This window comes from Cynocephalus volans, chromosome 2 (genome assembly GCF_027409185.1).
Source record: "Cynocephalus volans isolate mCynVol1 chromosome 2, mCynVol1.pri, whole genome shotgun sequence".
In the NCBI taxonomy this organism is placed as follows: domain Eukaryota; kingdom Metazoa; phylum Chordata; class Mammalia; order Dermoptera; family Cynocephalidae; genus Cynocephalus; species Cynocephalus volans.
Genome location: NC_084461.1, coordinates 197,753,585 through 197,767,590, shown reverse-complemented (window position 1 = coordinate 197,767,590; position 14,006 = coordinate 197,753,585). Strand labels below are relative to the sequence as shown.

Sequence of the window (14,006 nt, the reverse complement as noted above, 5' to 3'; positions counted from 1 at the left end):
ACAGCCGTGCCATGGACCTCAGAGGCATAAACCAGCCAAGTGCAACAGCAGAGAAATAAGTCTCATCGGTGTCAGCTTCGCCGGAAACTGAAGCTGAATACATTCTGCCTTGGACCCTCGACTTGGTCCAACTGGGCAGGAAATAGCTGCCTTTACGTGGTGGCATTGTTCTCACCAGGGTCTCCAGCCCTGATGGAGGCAGCCCTTCTAGAGAGGGTTCCTCAAGCTGCAGCCCCGCCACGTGCACTGCAGGTCGAGTGTTTCTGACGCCTCGCCCATCAATCTGCAGCTGTTCTTCCCCTCACTGTGGTGGTGGTGGGTGGCTCAGAGGCGACGAAACCTCCAAATCCTGTCTGCCTTCCCCTTTATAAATGAGACATTTAAAGCCCCTTTGGCACAGGTAAATCACAATTACACTTCCAAGGGTCTCTGGTACCATTCCAAATCCTTGAACAAGCTGAGCTGGCAGAGGAGGGCTCCCACTCCTACACACACACACACGCACACACGCACACTCACACCAACCACACGGCTCAAGCCATTCCCACTTTTATTCTTTTTTCCACACAGCTCCTTCTCCTCGCAGCAACCTGGGGCAACAAGGACAGAATTCTCAAAGGGCCACAGTCCCTTGAGGGAGTTGGCAGAGGATATGAAACAAAGCTGAGTCTGGACAAAAAACCCACTTCCAGCCCCTCTGCATGACATCTTCTGCAGCCAGGACACCAGAAAGGTAAACTCTCTTCACCGCTGTCACCATGGAGGGGTCTACAAAGCTCCCCCTTTCTGTTATTTCAAAGTGGCTTAGGCTCGGTCTGATGGGTCATTTTTCTTGTATATTTTTTCTTGATTCCCCTCCTTCATGGCTGTGTATCTGGCTAATGTGAAGAGATAGTCGCTAAGTCTGGAGGGGCAGAGAGAAGCAAAGGGAATGATTTGAAATGAGAGATCAATGCTCACTTCCCACTTTAGCCTCCAAGGAGGAAATATAAATTATGTGCCCCCAGGAGCATCACGTGGGGATGGCAGGTGCTCAGCCAACTTGGCCCTGATGGATGGCACTTGAGGCCAGCTTCCATGACAGCCAAGGATCCAGCTCCGGTTCCAGGGCTGGGCTGTGCCTGCAGGACAAGGCCATTGCCTCCACCCTACCCACAGGGCAGGCAACTTTGGACCACCGTCTGGGCTGGTTTCTGCATCTTTGAGTGACCAGGACCAGCGTTACCCAAACCGGAGCATGCACAGGCATCACCTGGGGTCTTGGTGACGTGAAGATTCTGACTTGGGAGGGCTGGGCCAGACCCAGGATTCTGCAGGTCTGACTGCCCCGGTGATGCTGATACTGCTGGGCTGAGGACCACACTTTGAGAAGAGGGGCCCTAGGCAGGGTTCTCAAACTCAGCACTACTGACATTCTGGGTAATTCTTTGTGGCTGGGGTTGTCCTTTGCCCTGTAGGACACTGAGCAACACCCCTGGCCTCTACCCACGAGATGCCAGTAGCACACTCCACCCCGACTTGTAACCACGAAAAACATCTCCAGACATTGCCCAATGTCCTGGTTGAGAAGCACTGGCCTGGAGTGTTCTAGTGACTGGAACTAGTCCCTCCCTCTCCATCCTCTGAGCCAACAGTGATGGGGCGCTATGCCCGACGCCTTCTGTGGGGGGTGGTGGAGAGAAACATGAGAGAAGGTGCCGTGCCTGCCCTTAAGATGCTCACAGGGAGGTCCTCCAAGCTCTTCCACCCGGCCACCACCCTCCTCCACCTCTCTCTGCCCAGTCCTACCCTCGGAGGCCAGCTCCATGGCACGTCCTCCTGGGACCTCCTGACCCATGCGTCCTAACTCCTGGTGGCACCACTGCTGGCCTTCTCGGGGACAGTGAAAGAGATTCTGCTCTGCGTAAGTGCCCCCACCCTGGACCACGTGCTCCTGGAGGGAAGTGACATGCTTGGTTCCTGTTGGCTCTGTGAGGCCTTGCTGAGGGATGAGCCAACCTGGCCAACACAACACTACGGGACCGTGAAGGCTCCCCAGTGGCTGCTGCTGCAAAGAGAAAATGGAGTCGTTCCTCACTCGCTGGCTGGGAGACTCCCCTCCCAGGAGGAAAGAAGCTGGTCAGAACCCACAAAGCCCAGGCTGTGTCCCAGCAGAAGAGCATCCACAGTCAGGGGCCAGATCTGGCTGTGAGGTCACTTTCTGGGCACCCAGGACAGATTCCAGGGGTGCAGCCCCCACCCCCTCCTCCTCTCCCCAGCTCTCTGCCTGCCCCTGGGCTCCACTGGGTTCCTTGCTCACCCTAGCACTGCACGAGCCAGGGCGGGAGCGGAAACCAGCAGACCAGGCTTTGGGCCCAGTGTGGCTCCTGCCACGGAGGCCAACCTCAGGGCAGAGTCAGGGTCCTCCCTAGCCCAGCCCAGCTCACCTGGCCCTGCTCTGGGGACCCTGAGCTTAGCTCAGCCTGGCTATCTTCCCTCGGTTCACACTGTCCTGGGGACTTGGGAGGGTGACTGATCTTTGGGCTCCCTGGGCAGTAACCATCAAGACACCCTCTGAGGCCTTCTCTGAGCACCCAGCCTCTGAGAGCACCACTGGCTACTGTACTGTCCCTTTATACTCAGGATCTTCTTTGCTGGTTTTTACAGCAGGCTCTCCCAACAAGATCTTAACCTCACCAGGGACAGGCACAGTGTCTGCCTCATTCACAGTTCCTCTCACGTAGTGCCTGGCACCCAGCAGACATGCACAAAGGCTGAGAGAAAGAACACTGCCCGGCACAGCTCCTCAGGCCCACTGTGTTGCTGACATTCCCCATAAGTGTGCTTCGTTTTTCAGAGGAGAGAGACTCTCCAAATTCCAGAGAAGTACCTGTTTAAGAACTTGGCCACGTTTGCGTCGGTCTCTCCACTCTGGACAAGAGGCACCACACTGGAAAGGGAGGAAACACACCATCATGCTACATTATAGGACTCCACACACCGTGGGACCCAGGGCCTGCATCTGACCTGCCTTTCCAACCCACCACCACCTGACCTGAACCTGCACACAACAGCGGCATTAGAGAAGGAAAATCCAACACCAGTGGGTTTCTACAGGTCACCCAACCGCCTTTCCTTGAGTGCATCACATGAGGGCCCGGCAGGAAGGGACAGAGGATGGCAGGAAGCTGAGGGGGCAGGCTCTACCACCGTCCAGCCTGCCATCCTCCCTAGGTAGGGTGGTCAGCCTTCAGCCTTCAAAGGAAGGGAGTACTGACCCTTAATTCCCAAGGGGCTACCACTCTAAGCCCCTTCCAAGTTATGACATAGAGCAACTTCACAGGGAAGAAAAAGACCCAGGCAAACCAGGCTCCCAGCTCCACACAACTCTGAACTCCCTGGCGTCAGTGCCAGTCTGTATGCAGACATTATAGACAAGAGACAGTCACGTGATGAACACCAGCGATGTGACCGGTCCCTGCTGGGCCCTTCATGCACATCGCCTCTGCTGCATAGCCCTTGCTGGGAGGCACTCCCCCAAACCCCAGCCTCAGCTTCTTGTCCCTGTACAGAGCCACATGACTGGTTAGTGGCCCAGCCAGAGTGTGTGTCCAGGCTGGCCTGTAGCTCCAGGTGGCCTCTGTGGGCACCTCACAGTCAGCGAGGAGCTTCTCCACCCAGAGGTGTCCACACACCTGTCCCCACCTCACCGACAGTCTGCATGGTTGTCATTGCGATAGCTATGTTAGTGTCTGGTGTACTGAGGACTCACTGTCTGCTCGGCCATTCCGTTTGTTGGGCCTTTGGGTCATTTCCAATTTTTTGCTATTAGAAGCACTGCTGATGTGGATGGCTTTGTACAAATGACTTTTTTTTCTTTTGAAGCCAAAGCTCTTTCTGTTCCCCAGGATCCCTTAGGAACTATCTGGGCTCAAGAGCCTTTCATGAAGGACAAAATCTCTGTGATGTGGGGCTGTGGAAAGAGCTCAGTTTGAACAGACAGACCTGGCCTTGAATCTGGACTCTGCCATGGACCACTCGGGTGACCTTGGCCATGATTTTACCTCTCTGAGCCCCAGTGTCCTGACTCCTGTAAAGTGGGGGCTGCTACCACCTCTCTCCCAGGGTTCTCATGAGGAATAAATGAAATTATGGACATAAAGTGCCTGGCACAGTCCGTCTGTTAAGTCAAAGTAGGGCTTTGTTCTCTCTCTGTAAGGCTGGGTGGCAGCCTGTGTCTATGAGTGGTATAAAAGGAAATTTTGCAATTACTCTTCCAAATTTTCCTTGAAAAGCCTGTCAGTAGCTTTTGGGGGAGGGGTTGGGTCAGCAGGTGGCTCACTTGTTGACAGCTTCCATCTGGGCCTCCCAAGACCACACGGACCCCTCTGGACCCTTCTCCACTGAGCAGCCAGTGAAGTCCTTTCATGTCACCCCTTAGTCTACAGCCCATCAACAGCTTCCTGTTGCCCTCAGGATAAAGGCAGAACCCTCTGGGCCTACGAGCCGCATGTAATTACATCATCAGTTTGTTTTAGTCATGTGTTGCTGTCTCTCTTCCACAATGTAGGGCTCTGAGGACAGAGACTTGTTCTGTCCGGTACCCGCCTGGCACAGTGAAGGTCTATCCATGAGTGCCACATGGCACGGGGCCGGCCCCACCACAGCCGCCCTGCCCGCAGGCCCCTTACCATCTCTCGGCGCGGCGGCACACGGCCCTGCAGAAGTGCAGTGCGGAGCTGCTCTTGCCTCCCGACTGCAAGGAGAAAGCAGGTATGGGCAGGGGCAGGAGCCAGAGAGGTGTGCCCGCTGTGGACAGGGAGCTCCTCCAATGTCCAGGCCCTGCCCACATTGGACAGTGTTACTGGCACCTCCCTCCAGAGGGGGCAGGGCTGGGGAGGGGCTGGAAAGGACCTGGAAGGATTTGGGGGGACTGCAGGACAGCTTCTGTCACTGTTGAAAGCCAAAGAGAGGGACTTATTCAAAGCCCATGTATTTCTGACCCACAGCCTGGCCCACAGCCAGCCCCAGGTGAGGCCGCCCACTACCTACAGGCAGAATGAAGGCCGTGAGAGGGGGCAGCTGGCTGGAGTACTTGTCGATCCACTGCTCCAGCTCCAGGATGCGCCCTGCCTCAAATGCGGTGTGTTCTGAGGAATCAAGGGGCAGGAGGAACTGCTGTGAGCCACTGCCCACCAGAGCATCGAGGAAACCGCCCCATGTCCCTTCTGCCTGTGTGTCCTGCCTCCCCAGCTCAGAAGGTACCTTCCCTCCCAGGAGCTACAAGCTAGGCAACTAGCCCACTTGCGGGTCCCTGGGGGACTGGGCTACCAGGTGGTAACATTCCCAACCCCAGGGCCCTGTGAACTCCCACAGCAGGTGCAGAGAATTACTTAAGTGAGCCTCCCTGGCCGAGGAGCGTGGTGTCGCCAGGGCAGAGCCAACATCCTGCAATGTGCACTGGATCTGGGGAAGCAACAGAAGGCATGAATGAAGATCTGTGGCAGCCTGACAGAGATAATGTAGTTCCACATGCAGAGGTGCCACCTAACATGCCTGCAAAGTGTGCAAGGGCTGGCTTGCTAGAGACTGTCTGACCTTTAATTTTCCAACATTTAAGGACAAACTTCCTGAATCTTCAGCACAACATTCTCATTGGCCACCAGCCCTGTTGAGCGGGGATCTGGCATGGCTCTTGCAGAGTCTGAGGGAAGAAAAGGCTCCCATGGGGGCAGCTGAGTTTTGCTGACGGTGAGCATCAAGTGCCTTGGTGATGAGCAAGAGGAACTTTCTCGGCCCTGATCGGTGTCTCCCACATACCTGGGCCCTAAGAGGTTTTCTTCTTTTCTCCACACTGACAGCTTTGGTTTTCTAACCTGTAATAGTTGGGCCAAGAGACCAAACATGACAGTGCTTTCCCAAGTGTAAGAACAGGGAACTGGGAGACTGTGTGAGCTGAGGCGTGTGGATGTTCAGGGAGCAGGAAGCCTGGCTGAGTGAGGCCTGTGCTCTACCTATCAGGGGCAGGTTTGCTGGGAACAGAGGTGGCCTGGAGAGGTCTGCTGAAGGGACCAGGCCCCTACATGACTAATGACCAATGTGCTCCTGTGTTAACAAAACCTACAAACACTGCCTCAGACTTTGGGCCTGGCCAATGTCCACTCAAGCTAGACGGTGGGCTGCAGGGAGGGTGGAGGTCTGCAACATCTAACCTCTGATAAGATGGCCACTGTGACAGAGTGCAAAGAGCAGGCCACAGGGGTGAGAGCAGAGGATGCCCACCCAACAGACCTTGAGTAAGTTATTCAACCACTTGATGTCTGTGTCTTCACAGTGGAAGGGGGAGGAATAATACCACCCCCCTGGATGGCCAATTGCAGCGCTTACCACAGGGGCTGGAGAGAGTCTATACCAGTTTGGGAATCAGATCCCAGCTCCACTGATTCCTGGCTGCAAGGCCTGGGCAAATCAGCCTTTCAGAGACTTGGCTTGCTCCCTATAAAATGTGGATGTTAAGCTCCACCTAATGGGCTTCTGTGAGGGTCAGATGGGGTGATTTGAGGACAGCAGCAGACACGCTACCCAGCTCTCACCCATGGGCAAGCGAGTGGCTCTCAGGGCTGAGCTGAGCTCCCAGGTAGACCAGACAGTTCCTGCCGTCATGGTGCCCAGGCCTGCTAGAGAGGCAGACAGGTGAACAGGCAGGTTAGCACTCCTTCTGATGCTGCGGTTAGAAGGTGTGGAAACCCAGGAGAGGCTCCTGACCCCGCTGGAGGCAGGGTGGCCAGGGAGGGCTCTGGAAGAGGTGACATTGAAGCTGTGGCCCAAAAGACAGGGGGTCATGAAGTACTGGTGCCTTCTCCCTCTGCAAACCCCGCTCAAAGATGAGCACAACATATAGGAATGACCACTGAGGATGTGCATGGTTCCTCATTATGAGGTTGAAACCCATCCTCCATCACACAGGAGCTGACTCATTCACAGAATGTTCTGACAGCTGAAGCCTGCCATCCTTCTGCAGCCACAGCCTGTGGCAGCCCCACTCACTCCCCTCTGTCTGTTCCCAGGAGCCCAACTGGGCTCTAGTCCAGGCCGCTGGCTAACCCTCTAGGGAGCAGATTCTAAAGACTCAGGTCCATGTGTAGATAGAAACCTCAGTCATGTCCCAAGGTGTCCCAGGGTGGCATCCCTGTCTCTGTGTTTAAGTTCTCTCTGAGGCTCAGAGGCCCCCTCCTTGTCAATGAACAGAACAGTAACAGGATGAAGCATCAGTCCCACTGGCTGAGGGCTTACTGCAGCTGGGCCTCCCCAAGCTCCACTCTGTGTTGTGGCACGAGCTGGGGCACTTTACATAAGGTTTCTCAACCTTAGTGCCACTGCCATTTTGGTGGGGGCTGTCCTATGCATTGTTGGATATTTAGCTGCATCCCTGGTCTCTCCCCACTAGATGCCAGTAGCACCTTCATCCCCAGGTGTGACAACTGAAAATGTTTCCAGACATCACCCAGTGTGCCCCGGAGGGCAGAGTCACCATGGGTTGAACACTGCACTTTACGTTCCCATCACTCAGTGCAATCCTCACCATTCACCTGTGGATTATCTCGTCTGTCCCCATTTTACAGATGAAGAAGCTGAGACTCACAGAGGGAGAGTGACTAGCACCAGGTGACACCAAGAGGAAGCAAGTGATGGCTGGACGGAAAACCCAGTTATGGCCACCAGGCCTCAGGGATGAAAAATCCTAGCTTGGAGTGAGACGATGTTACTCACTTTCTGAAGCTCTTCAGCAAATGTGTGGCCCTTTTCTGTGATTAATTCCACAGCAAACCTATGAGGAAAAACGAAGAAGAATTTGCCTCTACTGTAATGTTGCTGTAAGACAATAGATTCTCAGGGAGGCCATTTAGCTAATTTAGCTATAACAGCCATGGTGTTATTTTTCTTGCTGACAGTAAGAACATCGTAACCTTCCATGTGGATGGGGGTATTTGTTTCTAGAAATGCCGTTTCTTATGCTCATTATTCCCAGTCGACAGGTCCTTTTGAACATCTACTCTGGCCAGTTCCAGGCAACTCAGCCGTGAGCACAGCCGGCATAGGCTCTGTCCCGCAGGAGAGGGAGGTGTGAATAACGTATCATACTACTGAATGTGAAGTTGCAAACTGAGCTCAGTGCTCTGAAAGAAAGGGCAACAGAAGCCTTGCCTGGTCTTGACTAGGGGGGCAGGGAGGTCTCCCTGGAGGAAGCAACGCTGGAGGTGGGACTTTGAAGGCTGAGTCGGAGTTCCCTGGTAAGGCGGGGTGGGGTGGGGAAAGCAAACTGCCACAGGAGCAGGTCAGGACTCTGACTCTGGTTTACTCAGAACTCTGCACCCCCCTCCTGTATAGACAGGGTCCTGGCAGGGACAGACAGTGGTGCACCAGAGGATTCTGGGAGTTTTGCAAAGGGACTCTTCACAGAGGTGTGGACAGAGTTACAGGAACTGACAATGGATGGCAAAGACTAGCAAGGGCAGGAGCCTGGAGGGGTAAGGGAGGGGAAGGTGCTACTGAGCCTGGAGAGCTGGATGCTGGGGGCAACTGACAGGAGCCACGCAGCAGGGACGGAGTTAGGTAGACAGCCCAGCTGCTGCCAGAGCCACACACAGCTGGGGAATGGGGTTGCACATGCTCCCAGTCCTCTCTCCACCCACTCTCCTATCTCCTGCTGGTGCTTCCTACTGGCTGGACCCACCTGAAAGTCAAAGACCAGGGAATCGGGGTGGGGGTGGGGGAATACAGTCACCAGATGATAAGGTTGGCCTCCCAGGCACAGAGAGCTAAAAGGTGGAAAACAGATGTGAAAGGGCAGATGAAGAATAGCCAGTACATCTTCCTAGCCCATCTTACAATTAGAACTGAATAAATAAATATATACTTGGCTGTCTGGGCATTGTCTTCCCCTCTGGACTGTAAGGGAGGGCTAAGCAGGCTGGGACATAGCCTGTCTTCATCATGGCAGTCCGCCTCAGGCCTGGCATGCAGGAGGTGTCGAGAAATGTCTTCTCCCTGAGGGATGCTCCCATGAGCCCAGCCAGGGCAGGCTCCTCTTCGGTGCTTGTCCCCTGCCAGCTCCCACCACTTGTAGCTGCCCGGTTAGTGTCTGTCTGCTCCCCCTGATCACGACCCCATCAAGGCAGGACTGAGGACCTCTGGTTAGCAGTGCCTGGCACATGGAGATGCGTGGTCAACATCTGACAAAGGAAGAACCCACAACTGAGGTGTTCCGACCTCCTGCCCACCTCAGCTGAGAGATAATGGCTTTCTGACTTGCTCATTCTGAACTGGAACGCGCCTTCCCTCCCCTTTGCCCACTTCATCTGTGTCTTTCTCTCCCCACACTTCCCACACATACCAAGCGGTCTGCCTTCTGCAACCTGCTGGAAGACTATCTCCACCTCCCACTACCTGTCCTGAAAATCTCACCTCATCAGGCCCACGACTGAGAAGTGGTAGCCGTGAACAGGAAAGTTTTATTTTTTTATTTTTATTTTTATTTTTTTTAAAGATGACCGGTAAGGGGATCTTAACCCTTGACTTGGTGTTGTCAGCACCACACTCAGCCAGTGAGTGAACCGGCCATCCATATATGGGATCCGAACCCGGGGCCTTGGTGTTATCAGCACCGCACTCTCCCGAGTGAGCCACGGGCCGGCCCAGGAAAGTTTTAATAATAATGATAATAGCTAACATTATTTTATTACTTGTACTGGGCACTGTCCTAGGGGTGAAACACAGAATTATCTCATTTAGTCCTCACAAGAATACAGTGAGATGGATATCATTACTGAGACCATTTGACAGAACAGTAAACTGAGGCTCGGAAAGGCCAAAGATTTGCCTGAAGTCACACAGCCAGTCAGCAGTGGTGCAGACTGTGAAGCCAGGTCTGTCTGATTCCCACGCACCTATAACTACAGAGCCACGTCAGATCCTGTGAACCAGCACTTGAGATGGTGGCTGCTCACACTGTTAATAGCTGCTGAGCATGGTGGACTGTACTACTGTTCCAAATATTTGTTGCTCCCTACCCCACCATACTGATGGCCACTGATGGGGAGTCCATGTTGCGCCCCCACCACTGATGGGGTGGCTGTGGCCAATGAAATGTCAATACGTAGGAGGTGTCACTCCCCTGGAAGCCTTAAGAGCTAGTGTGAGCTTCACCATGACCTCGTTTCCCTCTGCCACATGAGTGGTCTTGTCCCAGACAGAGGCTGTCCTGGCAGCTGGGTCCTACAGCAAAAGCTACCTGGAGCAGAGACATAGCCAGTCTGTGATGAGCTTGAAGTAAGAGCAGGAAATACACCTTTGGAGTTGTAATCAGGGAGATTTGGGGATTGTTTGTTACCACAGCACAACCTGGCCCATCCTGACTAATTCCTTGAGTCAACCTTCTAAACTTTGGCTTATTTAAAAAACAACATTCACAACAGGGATCACATTTGATGTACTGTGTGTTATACTAACTCGACCCTTTCACTTAATGTAGGTACCTCAGTGGCACACACATGCTCACCTGAAAGGGGAGGGAACCAAGGATGGAGGGGGAAGGCAGATGCTGGTACAGGAGGGAAAGATGTCTGCAGCCTGGCAGCCTTGTGGAGCTGACCACCTACACTTCCAGCCTGAGGCAAGTTCAGCAAGGGTTGGCAACCTCTGGGTCTGCTCAGCATTCATGAAAACTTCACACTAAGTACATATACTAAGCCCCAATTCCAACTCAACTTCAAGGCCAATCCCATCTCCCTTACCCAATAGCTGAACTTAATTCATCTGTAGTTCCCAAGGCTTCAAACACTTGGTCATCTTTGGGTCGCCTCTCTCCCGTGAAGGTGCTAGAAAACCCTGTGAAAAAACGTTTAGCCACCCAAATTAAGATTTTTTTCCACTGATATGCTGTTTTTTTAAAAACTTTCAACTTGAAGTATAACATATACACAGAAAAGTGCTCAAATCATAGGTGTACAAGTTGATGAATTGATATACCTCCGTCATCAGCACCCAGCTCAAGAAACAGAACATGACTAGCACCCTAGAAGCCCCCATGTACCCGCTTCCAGTCACTGCAACCCAAGGGTAACCGCTATCCTCTCCTTTCCTGATATACTTTTTTTTCTTTTTTTTTTTTCTCTGATATGCTTTTATTTTAAACTTAAGAATTATGTGCTAACCATCCTGCTAAAGAAATAAAACAAATATGTGCACATTATATATACATTGTACTTGTGATTATATTTCACACAAAATCATGGTCTTCTGTACCTCTGCCTGGTCATGGTTCCTGCTTTTCTCCCCTGCCTCTGAGAAAGAAAAAACCTGCACTCCCAGGTAGGCTGTGATATTCTGTTGAACACAAGCAATTGCACAGAACCCATCAGACGGGCCACTCTATGACTGCGATGGATGAAAACCAAAAACAAGGCCACTCTGTAATCACATATGAGCACAGAACACTGTCCAAACTACAAAAATGACCAGACATCCTTCTTTCCTGACTAAAGTGAGTACTGCAACCTTACCCATTACAGCTTTAGCATCTCTTTGTCCCTGCCACCTTCTAGAGAAAAATTATTAAGATATCCAGTTACAAAATTAGCCCTGCTTCCTGATGGCATCAAATCCAGAAGCAAGCCTCACTTCCTTGAATCCTCCCCCAAACTAGCCAACACAAGCCCAATCCTATAAGTCCTTTCCATCACCTTCTCACTGGGACACCCACAGTTCCTATGCTGTGACATTTCCCTCATTCTAATGGGCCAATTGACCCAGCTGTGTCTGACTAGAGATTGTCCCTGGAGGTCTTTGGCTGAAGGATATCAACTCCACCACCTGATGTTTGCTGTTCTTATGCATGTTTTCTTCTTTTTTTTTTTCTTTTTATTGTAGTAACACATACATAACATAAAATTTACCATTTAAGCCATTTTTAAATGTACAATTTGGTGGCATTAAGTACATTTTATGCATGTTTTTATACCTTTACTACATAAGTATGTATCCAAAAAGCAATATATACTAGTGATCTGCATGGTTTTAAGCTTCAGCAGATGGTATACTGATATATTCTTCTGCATCTTACTTTATTCTGTGCAACATCATGTTCTGATGTTTTTTAAATTATCAAAGTAATATATGGTCATTATAAAAAATAATGGAATAGAATAAAAGTATATAGAGTAAGCAATGAAAGCCATTCTGGTCATTCTTCTTTCCCATAACTCAATCTCTCTCACAGGTAACAGTCCAAGATGTAACCCTGCAGACTATTCTATGCATATTTGAAAACACACATACACACATGCTTTTTATCCAGATGGATTCAGAGTATCTGGACTGTTCTGCAACTTGCTTTTATCACTTTAATATATCTTGGACATTTTTCATTTCACATGATTTTTTGTGATGTATATTGAGATCTGTCACATTTTTTTTTTGCAGCTGGCTGGTAGGAGGATCTGAACCCTTGATTTTGGTCTTATAACACTGCATCTAGCCAACTGAGCTAACTGGCCAGCCCATCATATACTTTTTAATGGCTGCAAAGAATTTCAAAAAACCTTAAAATGGTGTCTTCCATAGTTCTTTGTATTTTTCGCTTATCCCCACCCTACCTTTGTCTCCTGTTTTGGTGTAAATCTTGGGGATCCTGGGTGTCTTCAAGGAAGGCTGTAGCCTAATAAGAAACAGACATCAAGAGGCGGTGAGTGGGCCTAGCCACAGGGACACCTCCTACAGTGGGTCCCAGCTTATTGCTTTAACCTCAGAGACAGCACTCATCCCCCACTGCTTGGGTGGTATCTCCTGTTGACATCTTTCCCCTCCATCCTTTCTAGTTGCAGGTGCTTTGTGGGTAAGCTCTGTGTGTGGCACATGTCCATATCTGCAGAGCAGCTGATATAGTGCACTGCTCAACGTAGATGCTCAATAAATACTCACTGAAAGGACTGATTGCTTACCATAGACCCTACACTGTATTAAGTAGATTACAGCCATTATCTCCCACAATTATCCCTGGAACGTTCCCACAGTCCCAAAGGTAGGCACAACCTATTACCTTCATTTTACTATTGAGGAAACTGTAGCTCACAAAGTGGGACTCGCCTTCCTAAGTCACTCAGGAAGGAAGAGGTAGGACTAAGATTCATGTCCAAGACTGTCCTACTCCAGTGCCCAAATACCTCTACCCTACCCAAACTCTTACCCTGTACTCCACCAAGTCAGGGCCTCTTGGAGGGAAAGAAACCTAAGCCACTTCCATTCTGTGTGGTTTCAAATATACTCAGAAATGAAGAATTGCCAAAACAGCGTTCGAAAACTGCCATTTTCAAATAGCAACATACAACTTAAATACATACTTCAAAGTTAAAATATGATATCACGAGGTCACTCAAATGTTAAATAACTGGGTCTATGAATATATTAACCCATTATTTATTCATGGTACTCTACAGGTTCTGAGATCTGGGTTGGGGTACAAGTTCCAAGGTATATGATGAAAGGCATCTTTAGATCGCATTGGTGTCTCATGTCTTAAGAGTATGAACTGCTTTGGAGATGGGTCAAAACCTGAATTGACGGCTCCTGGCCCACTTGGGATATGTCCTGCCCTGACTGATAGCTGGGCTTCGTTCAGACTCCTGCAAAGAAATCCTGGTCGCTGGCTTCGACGTTGCCCACGTTGCCAAGATGACGTCAGGACAGAGAGGAGACGTCACTCGGCGGTTGCTGCGGTGACCTCACGACGGTGTGACGTACACCACCATTCACAGCAGATTTCCGAGCTACCCTCCCAGCCAGACACTCACCTGTCCCCGTCTTCCACATCCTGAGGGCCGCGGCTCTGGAAACGGGGACGCAGTAGCCTGCCGGCGCCGAGGCACCCACGTAAGCCAAGGCGACCTCCAAGGCCCCACGCAGCCATGCGCCTGGCCGTTTGACCGGGGCTGACCCCGCCAGGCTCCCGTCCGGATTCAGGGGTGACTCCA

General features: G+C 51.4%; 1 protein-coding gene across 1 annotated transcript; it reads right to left on the bottom strand.

The window, feature by feature from the left end:
- Window positions 1–533: 533 nt before the first annotated feature.
- MMAB (metabolism of cobalamin associated B) lies at window positions 534–13,978 on the bottom strand. Its single transcript, XM_063088105.1, has 9 exons — window positions 13,827–13,978; window positions 12,633–12,694; window positions 10,773–10,866; window positions 7,750–7,807; window positions 5,373–5,445; window positions 5,032–5,129; window positions 4,671–4,735; window positions 2,870–2,929; window positions 534–904 (listed from the first exon to the last, which is right to left on the bottom strand). Exons 1-9 carry the CDS (start codon window positions 13,940–13,942, stop codon window positions 805–807), a joined length of 726 nt encoding a protein of 241 aa, XP_062944175.1. The 5' UTR covers window positions 13,943–13,978; the 3' UTR covers window positions 534–804.
- Window positions 13,979–14,006: the final 28 nt, after the last annotated feature.

Excerpts from the sequence above, each read along its gene's own strand:
- MMAB (XM_063088105.1), bottom strand. The coding sequence starts at position 13,942 with ATGGCTGCGTGGGGCCTTGGAGGTCGCCTTGGCTTACGTGGGTGCCTC. Across the intron at positions 12,695-13,826 it reads GATGTGGAAGACGGGGACAG|GCTACAGCCTTCCTTGAAGA; the intron begins GTGAGTGTCTGG and ends GTTTCTTATTAG. Across the intron at positions 2,930-4,670 it reads TGCCGCCGCGCCGAGAGATG|TGTGGTGCCTCTTGTCCAGA; the intron begins GTAAGGGGCCTG and ends CTCCCTTTCCAG.